This window comes from Portunus trituberculatus, chromosome 18 (genome assembly GCF_017591435.1).
Source record: "Portunus trituberculatus isolate SZX2019 chromosome 18, ASM1759143v1, whole genome shotgun sequence".
NCBI lineage: Eukaryota > Metazoa > Arthropoda > Malacostraca > Decapoda > Portunidae > Portunus > Portunus trituberculatus.
Genome location: NC_059272.1, coordinates 23,520,986 through 23,540,024, shown reverse-complemented (window position 1 = coordinate 23,540,024; position 19,039 = coordinate 23,520,986). Strand labels below are relative to the sequence as shown.

The window sequence follows — 19,039 nt, the reverse complement described above, 5'->3', positions numbered from 1 at the left end:
TGAGAGTGAGCACATCAGCATCACACCTCAGTATGTCCCTCCAAGTCATGAAGAATCGCATGACATTTTCCTTGATATTTTCTTTTCAATATTTGCATCATTAGAAAAAACGAGAAACTGTAGAACTGTATCAAGCTTCCCCTTCCTTTCTCTCCCCCCCCTCTCTCTCTCTCTCTCTCTCTCTCTCTCTCTCTCTCTTTCGTAAGAAGAGAGAGAGAGAGAGAGAGAGAGAGAGAGAGAGAGAGAGAGAGAGAGAGAGAGAGAGAGAGAGAGAGAGAGAGAGAGAGAGAGAGAGAGAGTAAATGGAAATAACTATAGATTGGAATAAAAAGATAGAAAAATAGAACAAAGGGAAAGAGAGACAGAAGGAGGAGGAGGAGGAGGAGGAGGAGGAGGAGGAGGAGGAGGAGGAGGAGGAGGAGGAGGAGGAGGAGGAAGAGGAGGAGGAGGAGGAGGAGGAGAAAGGAAATGAGAAATGAGAATAAATGAGATGAAGTTAAAGTTATAAATAGAGCAGAGTGAATAACGTGCGAATGAAATGAAAGTAAAGAAAAGTGGTCTTCATTAATATAAGCAATCAAGATGCGGTGACTCGATTAAAGAGAACAATGGTTTTTCATAACCTGTGAGGTTAATAAGGAACATAAAAGCTTGGGAGAGTTACAACAAAGTAAATAAGGCATGAAAATATCGTTTGTTTTCTGAATCAGGAAGAAAAAAATACATATATTAAAAAGACGAAAAAATAGTATGCTAATATAAAAAGAAAAATGTTTTACGTTATTTGTTTGCTGCTGAATCGATGTTGAAGAAGAGGAGTAGGGAGAGGAGGAACAGGAATACAGAAAGGAAGAAGAGGAGGAAGATCCCCATTTGAGAGAATCTAAGAAAGATCTAAAGGGAGTGCTTGATAAGTTGCGTTATGGGCCGCTGCGGACCACGGGCATTATTAACCTTTCCCGGCACCACTGTTACCTCGGTCACTCGTTTTCCAATGCACGTAATTATGCTTTACACACACTTGTGGAGAAGCGTAGCTAATGACAGTGCTACAGTGAGAAGGGAAGATACAGTAGCACTGACACTTGTGAAGTCTCATAGAAAAACACAAAAAAGAATGACATGAAATAGAGAATTAATAAACGAGGTCACAATGCGGCCTCCAGTTGATCATCAAAGCTGTACAAAACGGCAGATGAGCTGGTTATCAGGCAAGTCCCGATGGGCCCGTCAGGCGGTGACGAGACAGCGCGGGACGCGTTACAAGTGAAAAACAAAACTATGAGAATGAACATTCAGAGAATTCAACCTGCACTTGTCATGATTTCTTGTGCGAACAAGTGTTCCTTTGTATAAAAGCTAGGCTCGAGGCAACCTGAGCGAGAAGTGAGAGAGCCGGGAGGGGTCGCTCGGTCGCGTAGGCGGCAGATACCTATTGTTTTAGTTTGTAGTTGAAAGCTCAACGACTCGTTTTCTATCTTTAAGAGTTGAGCTGGATGCGACTCTATCCTAACGAATAGTCCAGATCACAGGCGCCCCCAGCCGCGACACCTGTTACACATAATCCCGGCACTTCCATGCCAGTCGGCCCGCGTCGAGGGGCGGAGGAGCCACGTGAACGGAACACCCCGATGACGCGCTTGGCCGGCTGGAAACGTGGCCGGGATCGTCTTCAGGATATTTTTGTGACGGAGCGATTTGTCGGGTCCACATCTCTCTTGCAAGTGAGGAGGCTGACGTAGGCCTGGCGGTACTCCGAGGACATGACGACATATATGATAGGGTTGATGCAGGTAGTCATGTAGATGAGCAGCAGGCCCAGAATGTTGAGAACGGGGTTGTCATCCTTGCTGAAAGTCTTGACGAGCGTGATTGGAAGGTAACACGCCACGAAGGACATAAATATGACCAGAATCATTTTCAGAAGCCGTCGGTCTTTTGGGCTGAGGTTGGGCTGGCGGGAAATAAAGGAACCAGTCCTTCGGAATGTTCCTCGTAGTTGTGAGAAGGCGTTACCCTTCCCCGATCCCGATATGGTGGAGGCCCGCCTGTCCTCTTCGTCCTCGTCCTCATCCGGTTTGTCTCCTGACTTCTGGGACACTGGCGAGTCAGGCGCGCTGGGCGGACATATTCTGATAGGAGAGTAGGGCACCTCGTGAACCACCCCGCCCTCCTGAGAAGTGTGTCCTGAGAAGCCGTTCACCTCCGTTCGCAGTAGCGAGCAGGCGTCCGTTGGAGCGTCACCGGGTGTAATGTCCGGCGAGGGCGTCCTCCCCACCTTTCCGCCCCCGTCCCTTCCAAGTTCACTCTTCTCCTTGAGACTGGGATTCTCTCCCTCTTTTTCTGGCTCCACTATCTCAACCCTGACGGAGTTTCTGCTGGAGGAGAGCTTGGCACGCGTCTCCCGCTGCAGGCAGTCATTGAGGGGAACGGGGTGCAAGGTGGCAGGAGTGGGAGGGCCACGGTATGGTGACGTGGTAAGACGTTGGGTTTTCCGCCTCTTTCCGTTAACTTTAAGGATACGCCCGCTACTATGGCTCTTCTTGTCAGCGCGATGCACGATGAAGAAGATGCGAGCGTAACAGACACAGATGGCGACGCACGGCAGCACGAAGGCGAAGACGAAAAGGAATTCCTTAGGGGAGTTTCCATCTCTGTCTGGAAGGATGGTACAGGAACCGATGGTGGGGTCGAGGCCGAAGGTGCCCCAGAGCTCCAGCAACGTAGGCACCAGAGCACCGAAAGCCCCAAGCCACGTGGACAGCACCATCACCGTCAGCCAAGCCCGAGTGTACACCCTGCAACAGAGGCCAGGCAGTGGGTGAGTGATGGTGGACCCACTGATGGATGAGATGGTGATGATGGTGGAGATAGTGACAATGGAAATGCTAATGGTTGTGAGTCGGACTGTGGTGATGTGTTTGCCTGTTTGTTTGCTTTTATGTACTGTCTATTTGTTGTGGGATTACTGGTTTTGCTAACGGTTGCGGTGATGCTAACAGTAGTAGTAGTAGTAGTAGTAGTAGTAGTAGTAGTAGTAGTAGTAGTAGTAGTAGTAGTAGTAGTAGTTGTTGTTGTTGTTGTTGTTGTTGTTGTTGTTGTTGTTGTTTTGTTAGTGTTGTAATGCCTTCTCACTTTTGATGCGAAAGAAATCTATTACTACTGTCGTTACAACTAGTACTACTACAACTACTACTACTAAACAACAGAAACAGTATCAACAATAACATCAATCAAACAACAATAACAACAACAAGACACAATAACATGCATTACCACACACCAAACACGCTATCCTCTCCTCATAAAAAATCTCAATAATTACCACAGACACACACACACACACACACACACATTAGTGCAATTATTGATGAAAAACACCTACGTACACACATACACACACTTTGCGGTCATAAATTATTCATACTCTGCGCTCCTCATGCCGTGGGTGTTGAGCAGCGGGGCGAGGGAACAATAACAACACACACCAAGCACACTACCCTTTAATAGTTTCACTTTATACAATTTTCCTTTTCACTGGATGTTCATTTTTTTTTTTACTTTCACCAGGACGTTTTTGGATGGTCCTGTATTACTGTTTGTCTATTCATTTATTGTATTCTTTCTCTTACTTATTACTTTTATTTTAGTCTTAATTATTTATTTATTTATTTATTTATCTATTCTTTCTTTCTTTTTCTTTAATTATTTTATTATGTTTTATTTTATCTTTTATTTATTCATTTACCTGTTTATTTATTTATTGATTAATTTATCTATTTATTATTTATTTATTTATTCATTCATTTATTATTGTTATATTTCTTGAGTGTTTCACTGTTTGATTTGCTGCAGTCTCTGACGAGACAGCCAGACGTTACCCTACGGAACGAGCTCAGAGCTCATTATATCCGATCTTCGGATAGGTCTGAGACCAGGCACACACCACACACCGGGACAACAAGGTCACAACTCCTCGATTTACATCCCGTACCTACTCACTGCTAGGTGAACAGGGGCTACACGTGAAAGGAGACACACCCAAATATCTCCACCCGGCCGGGGAATCGAACCCCTCTGGCTTGTGAAGCCAGCGCTCTAACCACTGAGCTACCGGGCGTGTGTGCGTCCATGTGTGTGTGTTTCTACGTAAAAAGGGTTATTGCCAAACCAATGCCTCAATTTGATAGTGTCCCTGAAATCCTCTCACTGATAGACCAATCTTGCATCACATACATTTTTTTAGGTAATTATGTTTTTTTTCTTCTTGGGTGTGTAGTAAGAAGTCTGTTAACCCCTTCTGTGCTATGACGCATTTTCATATTGATTTTGCTTATTATTTAGTGATTTAATACAGCTTCCGAAACTAATGTGGGGATTGAAATAGTGAGAATTCTTGTCATTAATCTTCTGACCTCCATAGATCCTTCTTGATATAAATGAAATCATCTAATCACACTCAAACTCAGGGTTAAAATGCGTCCCTGTACTGATGGGGTTAAAGGACAATAATAATAATAATAATAATAATAATAATAATAATAATAATAATAATAATAATTAATAATCTCCCTTAAATACTTTTATTGGCGGAGAAATTTTACATCACCTGCAACTTTTGGCTAATTCATAAGTCTCCTGCTTAACCCCTTTTTGTGAGTGTAAGAAAAGTTGTAGCCAAGGGAGACAAAACTGAAAAAAATAATAACAGCACTAAAGATGCCAGTCCCTAACGATGATAGCTCAGAGAGAGACTTTCAAAACCGGCTGGAGAAACATCTTGAAATATCTCTCTTGAAATACCGTAACCCTTTTACTACGATACGACAAAATACATGAAATCTTTATAAACATCTAGAATAAAGAAAGGAACTAAGAGGAATATAGTTTGCAATATCCACTCAGTTTAATTAAAGAGTGGAGGTGACTATACAGCAAATAAAAATGTCTCACAGTGATTATTGATAAAGGAAAGACGCCTCTAATAGCAGCCAAATGATGAGTAAAAGGCAAGCGGAAATACAGTATGTAGTAGGAAGTCCCGAGAGTTTACCAGGAAAAAGGAAAGACTGGGAAATGAACCACTATTCTCTCTCTCATATTCTTTTGTTTCCATGCTAACTACCTCCTTCCATTGCTTTGAATGCTAACAAAGGACAATCATAGAAATGGCTGCATTAATTAATACTTTTATACCTGAGCCTCTAACACTGCAATATCCTGAGGGGGTAATTCCAACTAAGTTTGCTGCCCCGTTACGCTATTTTTGTCACACTTATCGAGAGAGAGAGAGAGAGAGAGAGGAAGGAGTGGCTATTCCCTACGTAGTTTAGCTCTATTTTTAAGCCCCGTTCCACTTGTGCATAAAAACAGGAAAAGATAAAACTTAACGCAAAGTGAACACCTGAGTATTTATTTTTTTCTTTTTTGATCATGGTCAGAATAAAAGGTATCGTCCTGGTATAAATAGAAATACTCTGTAGGTTGTTGAAATGTATGCTGCAAATGTGAAAACTAAGATCCATGGACAACTGTTGACGGATACATAGAGATACTGTGGCTTTTGATGCGAAATGAGATGATGTGATGGTAATGAGGTACTGTTCTGTTCATGAGTGATGGAATAGTGTAAGAGAAAGAACAATAGGAAACAGATCGAGGAAAAAAAATTGATGAAACGAATACTTGCATAAAAAAAAAAGGTTATTACCGATGACAATTGAGAAGAATAAAGAAAAAATGCTACTGAAGTTATTTGATAGTATATTGTGTTCAATTAGAAAGAATCTTGCCATAGGTTAGGTTTTACTATGCCAAGGAATATCAGGTTATGTCAGGTGTAACTTCTGAGAATAGTTAAGAGATTGTACGTTAGATCAGGTTAGGTTAGGTTAGACTATGTTCATCTATTGTTATGTAATGCAAGGTTAGATTATATTCAGTTATGTAATGCTTGGATAGGTTGATGTTCGATTCCACAACTACTCCAGAACATGAATGGATAAGAACATTCTGCATCTATTACATTGTGTACTAGCTGCTTTGCCAGTGTTTGCTTCTTAGTGCACCAAACAGAGAGCTTTCACCCTCAATATCAACAGAATCGTCGTCTTTTTCCATCAACACCAAGACTACGCTACACAATCATGAGCTAACTGTTTCTAGTGTACATATTGTTAAACTTCACACACACACACACACACACACACACACACACACACACACACACACACACACATAACAGTATAAAACCTAACTTCTCTCCTCTCTTTTCCCTTCATGCTTCTGTTTAGCTACATTTCTCTTTCGCTCTGTGCTTGCGTGGGTATATTCATAACAAACATCCAATTATAAAGCGTCACTTAAAAATAGACAAGTATGAATATATGAGTGATGCCAAACTGTGAGAACATCAACATACATGAGGGGACGCGAGAGGCCTGATAGGAGGAATAAACACAGGAAAAAAGGCATCAAGATGAGAGAGATCTAATAAGGGAGCGCCCCAAATAAGATTATGAGAGAGAGAGAGAGAGAGAGAGAGAGAGAGAGAGAGAGAGAGAGAGAGAGAGAGAGAGAGAATGTTTGATACGTACGTAGATAGACAAAAAGACAGAAAATTAAACAAACAAATAGACAGACATAGTTAGTCAGACAGAGAAATATGGCTTAGAGAGACAGGCAAACGGACACAGATAGGTAGGAAGATCGGTAGACACGCGCGCGCACACACACACACACACACACACACACACACACACACACACACACACACACACACACACACACACACATGGAAACAACCACCACACAATTCATTCAGGGAGAGACGAAAGTCAAACATAAAAGACGAGCAATAAGCTTGAAAGAGAGCCATGCAGTATAATCTTCCTGTCACACACACAAAGACATGAAAGACGAACAACACCCAAGAAGAAAAACAACATCCTCAGAGACACCACTACACCATAACACCGCCGTAATCCTATCACAGCCAAGCACCAAAACATCACGCTCTGCTATACACTACTTCACTGTCACCTTTGTCACCTTCTTTTTGCTATACAACCTCACTCAAACAATAACATCAACCAGTTATAGCACAGTATTGAAAATTAAATGGAGTTTTCAAGAATGTTTTCATGATTCTAGTGTTAATTCAGCAAACACTCCATGCCATCAATGAGAAAACACAAAAATGACACAAATGACAACCAAGTATATTTTTCTGTCCCCTAATGAGAGACAGAAAGAGAGAACAAAGCGTTTAGGAACACTGGATAAGGACCATCACTCACTTGTTGTAGAGCTGCGGGTGTGCGATCATCACGTAGCGATTAATGGTGATAGCGAGCACAGTGAAAACAGACACCGCGACCAGTCCGTACCGCAGGATGGGGAACAGCAGGCAGACGAACCCGGTGTGGACCCACGAACACTGGCCGAACAGAGACGCCGCCAGGGGGAGGTTGAACACGCAGAACATGAGATCAGACAGGGTGAGGTTGATGATGAAGACCCCCGTGGCGTTGTGCACCTGTAATTGAGAGAGCCATATGTGAGGAAAGTGAAATACAGATGTGCGTTGATATGTAAGTTCGGTTGCAAGTTAGATTAGGATTAGGTCGTGTAGTGGTGGTATACTGATTTTAGAGGTAGCGGTGGTGTAGTGGCATGGTTTGATAAGAGGTAAGTCATGCTATATATCTAGCTGTGCAGTGGTGGTCGTGTTAGTTATGGTGATAATGTGGTAAGGTAGTGATGTTCTGGTGTTATGTTCCTAGCGTTTAGTATGTTGCTTTGTGGTTAACTTCCATTGTGTTAATTGTTTATAAATGTTGCAGATCTCTTGTTGAATTAAGCTTTGTAAATGTTGCATTTGTTTTGTTTCCCGAGTATTGACTGTTCTATTCGTAATTCCGATGTAATATCCACTATTGTTAAAAGAAATATACGTCATTGTGAGTTTTATCATAATATTTCTATTTACTCTCACATGAAAAATATAGCGACAGTGCTAAACGGCACAAAATCAATTTATGTTAATGGACCGCGAATGGGAAAAAAAAAAAAAAAAAAAAAAATATATATATATATATATATATATATATATATATATATATATATATATATATATATATATATATATATATATATATATATATATATATATATATAAAGCATCCATTTTGAAATTAGGAAAAATCCTCCACTACTCAGTAAATTATTTCAATTTGTGTTGCAAAATTACACGCCAAAACAAAGAAAGAGAACCGACGAAACTGGAAATGTCTTGCCACTCTTCAGTGAAACTTATTTCAATTTGTATTGCAAAATTAGAAGAAAAAAAGACAGACAATAAAGAATCACCACCAAAGCTGACTAGTAAGTGATCAAAGGAGAAGAAAACAAATGTGATTAAGAGTGTAGATTACAGACAAGAAGGAGGTTCCCAAGTCACGAGAAACCTTCAATGACATACTGGAAGCTTCCCAGAGCACAGGAACAACACCCGGCGGTAACTCATCAGCACACGAACACTGACAGCTGTGAGCGATGGATTCCACAACCCAGGGATAATAACAACGTCCCTTTCTCCCTGGAAGACTCATGGCTTCAGATATTGGCGAATGACGTGCCACTTAAGCGTAAATCTGAGCAGCAATACAGTCTTCCCTCCAAAAATTACTTTCTCTCTTTGTTCCTAGATTAAAATGTGCATCCTGTTATTACTAGCGCATATACGACAGTAAGAATTGTGGCATTGCAAAAAAGTGAATTAATAGTGCGAAATGTGGCAGGAAAAATATATCTGAATATAAATTACGATGCAAGAGTTAATGTACTCTGGTACCATAAATTTGAGCTCACCGCAGCAGTGGAAGCGCCTCAATCATGAAAGTTTTTATGCCTCCGCAGAAAGAAAGAAATAAAAAAAGAGCTAGTTGACAAGACAGACGGTTTTGCAAGAGGAAAACAAAATGTACTTAAGAAGATGTCATATATTAGTGCACCAAAAGATATTATGCGTCTAGACACCAGGAAGAAATCAGGAATAATTGATGAAAAAGTGGAACGTCAAAACATGATGATATGGGCAAAAATAAAGAACTGAACCGTGAAAGATTGCAAGAAAAGTTTTGCGCGGCTATCCTACCTATATGCAAACATTCCCTTATGCTTCAGCTACAAGATATCCTTAAAAATGATACACAAACGTAGACCCCTTTCTTAATAATATGGAGAAAAGTGGGAGAAATAGAAGGAAAATAGTCATGACTAATAATTCTACCTCTATACGTGCAATTCCTTACGTCCCTACTCCAGGATTTTATTAAGACAATATATATACAGCCTGAGTTTCCCGGTCACCTTTGTAACACATGATGATTGCTAGTGCATCTGACTGTCCCCCTCATCTGAATTATTACTGCAACCGTTCAATTAAAAGTGATAAATTAGACGTCCTATCATGTGTTACAATTTTCGTTAATGACAAATGTTCGTTAGTTCTTCGATATGAAAAGTAAATATTGCAAGGAAGTGAATAGATCTGGTGAAAAAAAAATGAACTGTAGCAAAAAAGTTCATAAATTTCAGTCATATATCACAAAAGTTTCTTGATATAAGTGGAAATATAAAAAATGTAATATACTACTACTTGATGAAAAAAAAATAAATAGGATAGCTTTCACATCCTGACTAGGTCACAAAGAATTACGTTGTTGATTAGGATAATGGAGACTAATAAAACATCAAAGTAACGTGCATGGACCAGATGTATGCATAGATATTGAAATTTACGGGATTAAATTTCATGACAAAACTGATAATAGAATTCATGGAAAAATATTATACAAAAAACACTGACACTTTTATCTTGAATTATATGTATTACTCTTGATAAAAAAACGTTTCATTTCATTGTTTTATTGACGAGGAAATGCAAGAGTAAATCGCACACATGCATGCACACACACACACACACACACACACACACACACACACACACACCAAAATAATAAGACAAAATAAATAAAAAAGAATTAGAGATCAAAAGGGAATGCAACTATAATATAGATAAGTGTTAATCTAAAAGTATTTTTTTCATAACTTTAAAAAATAACAGTTATCTTTACATAGAAAATCTTTCCTATCAGCAGAAGTATTTTTTCATCAAGGCTCAACGTTTTGCGGTTCTGAGCATCATATTGACCATGATACAGACATTTCATTTCCTGTATATCTGTTTCTATGTCTCTGTCTGTCTATCTGTCTATTTACTTTGTTTATCTGTCCGACACACACACACACACACACACACACACACACACACACACACACACACACACACACACACACACACACACACACACACACACACACACACACACACACACACACACACACACACACACACACACACACACACACACACAGAGACACACACACTCATGTCATCCATCCATTCTCTCTCTCTCTCTCTCTCTCTATCTATCTATCTATCTATCTATCTATCTATCTCTCTCTTTCACACACACACACACACACACACACACACACAACAAAGCGCCCACTGAGCTTCGCGGCACCGCCTTGTCTATCTATCCTCCAGGCGGAAACAATAGTAACACACCGCCCTTCGCGCCTCGGCTCAGAGTCCCTGCCACTCCCTGGATCCACGAAGCGCAGACAGGTAGTGGGAAGCTCACGTGTCTCCTCCCAATCCCCTGAGCCTCCTATCTACCTTACGCAAAGCACCACGAGAGTTGGACTGAAATTTCAATCCTTCTCCAACGACAGTCATTTCCATGCCCATCAAGTCCCGTTCCGTTGAGTCTTAGAGAGAAATGGAGAGTTTTCTTCTTTTATTCTTTTTTACATCCCACTCCTAGCTCTCACTTCACACGGCCATGAAAAGTTAGTATGGGTTGCCTGTCCTAGTTTTTCTAGTCCCATTTATTTTTTGCTTTTACTATATTGTTTGACGTAAGGGTGTTTTTATTTCCCTTTTTCTTTTAAGGTGATTGTGATGTTGTGTACCTCTCTATCTCTCTCTGTCTCTTTCTCTGTCTTTCCGTGTCTGTCTGTCTGTGTGTGTCTGTCTGTCTCTCTCTCTCTCTCTCTCTCTCTCTCTCTCTCTCTCTCTCTCTCTCTCTCTCTCTCTCTCTCTCTCTCTCTCTCTGTGTGTGTGTGTGTGTGTGTGTGTGTGTGTGTGTGTGTGTGTATAAAACGGATAGATGAAATTCACAGCCGATGCTTTTGTTTATTGGCTTTTTAAGGGCGTGGAATTGTAGTTAATGTCATATTTGTTATATATACTGTTGTTGTTGGCGTTGGTGGTGTTAATGATAGTTGTGGTGGTGTTGGTGGTGATGGTGGTGGTGTTGTTGACGAGGACAAATATTATATATGATGTTTATGGATAGTCATGACCATACTTGAAATTGTCGTGTCTGTAAACAAACAAACACGCACATACACACACACACACACACACACACACACACACACACACACACACACACACACACACACACACGGTCAACTGTTATATACTCACTGCCACCTCCCTCGGAATGGCGCCATTTGAGACTATGAAGTGGAGAGAGAGAGAGAGAGAGAGAGAGAGAGAGAGAGAGAGAGAGAGAGAGAGAGAGAGAGAGAGAGAGAGAGAGAGAGAGAGAGAGAGGTAGAAGAGGGTCACTGTACGACGTTGCCCCCCTTACGTCCTCTGCCTCCCAATCTCTCTCTCTCTCTCTCTCTCTCTCTCTACGGCACGATACATCTCACATTTTCTTCAGGGAGCAAATGGACTGGAATTCCTACCATGTGCGTGCGGCAGAACTAAAGGCAGCATTTTTGATGTTTCGTGGCTTCGTCTCGACCATTTCTAACACACTATCGGATGGCATTATAGTTTTCAAGGAAGTTTCTGCGATTCTGGTGATAGTATAACAAGAATTTTGCATCACTGGAAAACCTCCCACGAGAACCAGAAAGAAGTGCTAATGAGAGAGAGGTGAAAGCGTTTACCAGCAAGGAAACGATTCAGGGACACAGTAACTTTTCGAGGTGGTTATTTTTCAACATTGTCTGCAAGTAAAGACGTCAGATATCCCGCCACAGGACAGATGAGGTGTGATGCGATGAGGGGCAGAGACGGGTGGGCTTCTCTTACTGCCTGGACTATTCTTAAAGTGGATCAGTAATACTCATATATATATATTTTGAATGGAACTCTTTCTTTCCTCTTCTTTCTGTCTCGTTGAAAATTGACGTTTATAGAATATCGTATAGAAAACAGAATAAATAAACAATGAAAGGGATAATATATTCTGTCCTCTTTCTGCATTTCCTTATCTATGAAAATTACTATTTATCATATATGACCCAAAAAAATAAAAGACTGGTGATAGAATATATATTTGGAATGAAACTCTCCCACCCTCTCTCTCTCTCTCTCTCTCTCTCTCTCCTCTACAATTTATGTCGGTTAAGAAACTATTAAAAAAAAAAAAAAAAGAAATCGAAAGCAATAAACAGGAAAATGCAAAAGTCACGTTAAAATTAATTAGTGTAGATAAATTGCCGGCCTTTGGGAAGTATGGTTAAAAACTGACTTGTTTGCGTGTTTGTCCGAAAGGCGCACGTGTGTGTGTGTGTGTGTGTGTGTGTGTGTGTGTGTGTGTGTGTGTGTGTGTGTGTGTGTGTGTGTGTGTGTGTGTGTGTGTGTGTGTGTGTGTGTGTGTGTGTGTGTGTGTGTGTGTGTGTGTGTGTGTGTGTGTGTGTGTGTGTGTGTGTGTGTGTGTGTGTGTGTGTGTGTGTGTGTGTGTGTGTGTGTGTGTGTGTGTGTGTGTGTGCATAGTATGTAGGACTCGAAGGAGGACAGTGAGGGAGAAAAGTAATGTAAAATTTATCATGCGAGAGAGAGAGAGAGAGAGAGAGAGAGAGAGAGAGAGAGAGAGAGAGAGAGGTAAACTTCTCTTGTTTTCCAACCTCTCTCTCTCTCTCTCTTTCTCTTATTATCTATTTTCAGTAGCAAATACATGTAAGAACAGCGCCAGAGGGGAACGCGGCGCTGTAGGAGGGTCTCTACACATTGTGGTTGGATATATGAACAAACTAACCACATGCCTCGCCACCTCATCTCCGCTCAAGAAACTTCCTGCGTCACACACACACACACACACACACACACACACACACACACACACACACACACACACACACACACACACACACACACACACACACACACACACACAGTTAGTTAGCTACACGAAATGTCTGTTACGATGCCGATGCAGAAAAAAAAGTAAAGTGAAAATATGACAGCTTTACGTAGAGATGTAAAAACGTTAATCATTACAGTCAAGTATTATTGCAAAATTGACGCCGTAATTGCAGTAATTGTGTAAGCACGTTTCAGATGGATTTCGAAATTAGCAGCAAAAAATAATAAGGAAAAAATAGTTCCACGGCTAAAACCTATATTATTCAGTGTCTTCCTTATTTACATCAGAAGAAAAATATGATATTCTGATAAGCAGGGAATATGTAAGTTCAAGAGAGAGAGAGAGAGAGAGAGAGAGAGAGAGAGAGAGAGAGAGAGAGAGAGAGAGAGAGAGAGAGAGAGAGAGAGAGAGAGAGAGAGAGAGAGAGAGAGAGAGAGAGAGAGATACAGACAGAAAGTAATGCTGATATGACTGAAATACTTATGAATAGGAACGAACAACGCATGCTAATCTATAAAATGATGAACCAAAGTGTGGGTGACGAAAAACTTCATCTGAATTGCACGATATACGTTTTAATTGAATCTATGAAGGACGGAACGACCTCCAGCCGTCTGCCCATCGTGCAATGCAACTTCAATCACTTCACTTGTTCCAAATCATGAATAGGTGAAGGTGTTGGTAAATATCACCGATCCAGGGAGCATTTGTACTGATGGCGTAACTAAAAATAAGGGATCAGGGGGTGCTGGCGACATACACGGCGAGATTAATGATTTGGGAGGGCCGAGCTGATGGGGAAAGCCTGCCTGTTGTTGTGCACGTCTGGTTCTGTCTGTCTGTCTGGTTGGCTTTCTGTCCCTTTGCTTGTGTGAACGGAAGATGGAGAGTCGGTTGGTGGATGTTTAGTAGGTTGCCTATCAGGTTGGCTAGCTGTCTGATTAGCTGTCTATCTGTCGGTCTACCTGGCTGGCTGGCTGGCTGGCTGGCTGGTTGACTAGTTCGATATTTCTCTCTCTCTCTCTCTCTCTCTCTCTCTCTCTCTCTCTCTCTCTCTCTCTCTCTCTCTCTCTCTCTCTCTCTCTCTCTCTCTCTCTCTCTCTCTGTTTCCAATCACCATTCCTATTGTGATCTAAGTTTCTGATGATCCCTTTCTTGGTGTCCAATTTGAAGACATATAGATCTGGCTTCGGTCTTACGTATTTTTCACGGGTCTTTCTCAATCCATCTTTTACTTAACCGAGCGTTTGTCTGGCTTATTCAACAGGCTGGTATTTCATTCGTTATTCAGTTTCTTTAAAATCCATCAGCTCAATTCAATAATGATTAATGTTTCTCACTTTTTTGTTTCGGCTTGGTTTTCCTTGTTTCGTTTGAACTTTTAACTTCAATTTAAAGTTCACATTAACTTTATTTCACTCAGTTCAGTTGCATGAGTACACTGTGTTCTGTGAAATATATATATTTTTTTAATCTCTGTAACTGCTATCTTTTCTTTCCGGGAATTATTCTTTTTTTCTACACGGATCAAACGTTCGCGTGTCAACAATATAAAAGGTTATTGAAGATATTGTCACTCTTTTATATCGTACTGCACATTACCGGGATCGTCTTTTAATATGTTATAAGGTGAGATAAAAAATTCTTTACGAATCAGGAATTGTTGCCAAGTTGAGTTTAATAGAGGTTCTTAATTCATCCACTAATTAAAAATGGAACACTTTTAATCACAAACACTTGTTTTCATATTTTTCTTTATGAACTTGCTCATTTCCTTTTGTTACACCCTAAGGAAACTAAAAAAAGAAATAAGAAAATTGTTACGAGGAAAATGTGAAAGACTTTTATTGGATACTCGAAGATGAAAGAAAATAAGAAGAGCCAAGAGCTTTTCAATCACTTGAGTGTTCTGATTCTTCTTTGTCAATGATTCAAGTTGAATAAGAGTGAAGAAAAGAGGAAGAGTGAAGCTTACAGAAATAAAATTGAGATACTAATTAACTTCTGCACTGCTAAGATGAAAACACTGAGTTCTAATCTCGACGCCACAACAGGAAGAGTGATACGACATTGATAACGAGGAAACCTAAAACAAATCCCATGCGGCAGAGCAGAGAAGACGAAAGACTTAATCAGATTCACCAGAGTCAAGTGGATAGAAACCCTGTGCGTCTCTTAACTCACTATCATTAGTATAAAAGACATACAAACACAAAGCACACTGGGAAGGTTACGTCAGGAGAGTACGATCATATTTTTGGGTGGACGGATGAATAGTCTCCCGTTTCGCTGCGTCAGGTAAAGGGAATGAAAGTCACGGAGGACGAGGAGACGAGAGGGTCAAGGGCAAGGCCGCGGCGTCCCCCCTATCCAGCTTCCTCCTGTCCTGGTGTGTTTATTGGTCACTTCTGTGTGTATGTGTGTGTGTGTGTGTGTGTGTGTGTGTGTGTGTGTGTGTGTGTGTGTGTGTGTGTGTGTGTGTGTGTGTGTGTGTGTGTGTGTGTGTGTGTGTGTGTGTGTGTGTTCAAATTACTACCTCAGACATCTCTCTCTCTCTCCCTCTCTCTCTAATACCATGTGATTAGAGTGTTAAGCAGGGCAGGAAACTTTCAAAAGTAAAGGGACTTGGGAAGGTTAGTTAAGTATGTAAATATGTATGAATGAATGTATGTATGTATATATGTATGAGAGAGAGAGAGAGAGAGAGAGAGAGAGAGAGAGAGAGAGAGAGAGAGAGAGAGAGAGAGAGAGAGAGAGAGAGAGAGAGAGAGAGAATACACACAAGAATCTCTAAAAGACAAAAAGAATAAAGAATGAGAACACGAAACAGACGAAATATTTAAAGGTAAAAGGAGAGAGAGAAAAAAAGAAAAAAAACACGGAAGAAAATGATGAAAAAAAGACAAAAGAAACATAAAAAGAAAACGAAAAAAAGAAAAAGAAAACGGATAATACAAAGGGTGTGAATATTAAAGGGAAACTCGCCCTAACACGAGGATCGCTAACATCCCGTGCGCTCGTCGTAACTTCGGGGACAAGCCATGATGTATTGTAGGAACGATGGTACGTTTCGTAGATAATGGCACTCACCGCACGGCACGACTACCAGGCTCTATTTTCCCGGGCACAGTTAATACTAGGACAGAAGCACGAGGGACGACAAAAACAAAAGAAAACAAATACAAAATGGTAGTGCACGGGAGGGAGGAAAATGTTGTCATGCCGTTTATGAAGATTGTTAACGAAAAAAAGACAAAATTTTATCACTGTAATCTCTGACATCCCGGACTGGAGGGAAATGTTGATATCCTGCCGTTTGCAAAAGCTTATGAGCAGGAGAGGAGCAGGATTTATGAAGGAAAAAAAATAGATACAAATATTAGTGATTTGTTTATGAAGGTATCATACGTGTAAGTTAGAAAGAGGGTATGTGAAATAGGAGTAAAATAGCGTCAGGTTGAAATAATTGCGAGAGAAAAAGAGATCAATATGACACCCTTTGTGGAAAGCGTCGTACACATTATCAGTATGTTTCCCTCTTGTTGTTTCGTGATGAGAATGAGATATTTGTTCTTATTCTCTGTCTCGATCTTTTAACCCATATATTTTTTCTTCCTCAACTATTTTTTTTTTTTATTTAATCTTGTCGTATTCCATGTCTTGTAAAAATAATCAGATCCTGGATACTGGTCTTAAGAAGTTTTGGTAAAGTTTCGTATAAAAAAGTACTTTCTGTGACCTCGTTCTTATCCAGTTAGAAAGGTTTGCAGTTCAGGCGAGGGATGCGTGTCTGCCTCAACCAGACGCTGGAAAACTGAAAATTAAATGCCAAAAGTTTAGGCAAAAGCGCACCAGTAAGATACTAATTCGTGTGTTACAAGTAATATTCAGCCTTTAAAAATACAAACTCCCGAGAAGTCAGCGCAAAATTGCCAGCGACCATCTGTGTCAAGAGTGTCACTATGTTAGCTGCGTGAGTGTGCGTGCATGAATGTTGCTATTTCGTGTTGCCGACTGCCTCTGTGCTTCCTACTCTCACATCCAACACACACCTTCAACCAGCAACGGCCAGTGAGTGCCAGCGTCACAAATGGTACTGAGCAAGCCGCGAGTGTCCATGCCTTGCTAGCTTTTGTTGCCTGTTTCCTTTGCCATCTCGTACTTTCAGCCTCCACTTCAACCACCGGCTTCTGGCGAGTCAAGAATGATACTGAACGAGTTGCGTGAACGTACCCGCTTGTGTAGTTAATGTTACTAGCTGCCTGCGTCATTTTGTACTTTAAGCTTCACATGAATCCTCCCCTTTCAATCACCAACGACAAAGAACATCGGCGTTAAGAAGGATATTAAACAAGCTGTGAGTGTCCATACCTGAGCAGCTAATATTCTATCACGTTTACTCTCAGACTCGCAATCAACAGTTTCAAACCACCAACAACTTCTAACCTTGCGGAATAGCGGTGGCAAATATCGATCAGAAGAGACCGCACAACAGTCTCACAAACATAGGCGTCTTTGGGCAACAGACAAACAAAAGCCGGAAGCACAACACCTTCACGCTAGGGAGACATTATGACAGAGAGGCATTTCCTGATCATACTCACTCCATCATATAGGGAATAAGGCCTCTGTTTTCTTGTTCCCTACCTCCAAGGCTTCCATGCCGGTGGGCCTTTACTAGTTTTCCTTGACGTGAGAAAGGAGTGGGGGAAAGGGAAGCAAGTCGAATAGAGAAACAAAATATGGTGAGGGTAAAGCGGAGTATAAGGAAAAAAATGAATTGAGTAAGGAAAAGGGGAGGAGAAAGGAAAGGAGAGTGGAATACAGAAAGAGGATATGGAGATAGGAGAACAAAGAAAGTAGAATTTTAAAAAAATGGAAGAGAGTGAAAGGGAAGCGTAGAAGAGGGAGTGTGGCAGGAGTAAAGAAAGGAATATGGGAAGATTGGAGTAGGGAGTTTGGAAAGAATGGAGATAGGGGAGTGGGAAAAAAGTAGAGGAGAAAATATGGAGACGAGAAGGAGAAGGGAGAGAGTAAAAAAAAAAAAAAAAAAAAAAATAACAAGGAAATCATGAAAGGAATGAAGAGTAAGAATAAGAAAGAACTAAATAACAAGAAAAGAAAATAAGGTTAAAGGGAAACACAGTGGGCAAATAAAGAAGGATTTATAGTCATGAAACAAAAGAGACAGGAAAAAGAGGAAGAAACCTGAAGGAGGAATGAGGAAAAATAGACAGACTATAAGAAGTGGAAAAAGCTTTAGACACACATTAGTCTTATGAGAAAAAAAAAAAAGGAAGAGGAGAAGGAGGAGTGAAGAAAGCTAAAAAAAAAAAAAAAATGGTGAAAGTAAGAAAAAGATAAACATAACATAAATCAAGAAAATGGCAAAAGGACGGATGAAGAAGGGAAGTAGGAGATGGAGAAGAGCAAAGAAGGCGTAAGAGAGGTGTCAAGTGGCGTCTTTTAGTAGGAAAAAAAAAATGTGAGGAGAGAGAGAGGGAGGGAGAGAGATGGGAGGCAAAGGAGCAAAGGGAGGAAAGGGAGGAAGGAGTAAATGTATGTATATTTGTCAAACGTGCCTCGGAAAGTAACGCCAGACAGCTGCTCGTGTGTGTGTGTGTGTGTGTGTTAGATACATGAACGTGGTGCATATTTAAAGGTGTGCGTTGCTTTGTGGGTGACAGGTAAAAGAGGTGCGGCAGGTGTGACCGACAGGGGATGATGAATGAATGAATACCACCTCGAAGCAATAAATCCAACCAGTTCACATGCAGGAACATTGGAACAGAGCGTGGGTC

The 19,039-nt window shown here is 40.8% G+C and overlaps 1 protein-coding gene across 1 annotated transcript in view; it reads right to left on the bottom strand.

The window, feature by feature from the left end:
- Positions 1-388: 388 nt before the first annotated feature.
- Positions 389-19,039, bottom strand: part of LOC123505764 (D(2) dopamine receptor-like) — a 161,063-nt gene continuing 142,412 nt past the window's right edge. The window contains exons 3-4 of the mRNA XM_045257429.1: positions 7,299-7,537; positions 389-2,798 (exon numbers count right to left, since the gene is read on the bottom strand). Of these exons, the coding sequence (XP_045113364.1) occupies positions 1,673-2,798; positions 7,299-7,537 (1,365 nt within the window). The 3' untranslated portion in view covers positions 389-1,672. The remainder of the gene's footprint in view (positions 2,799-7,298; positions 7,538-19,039) is intronic.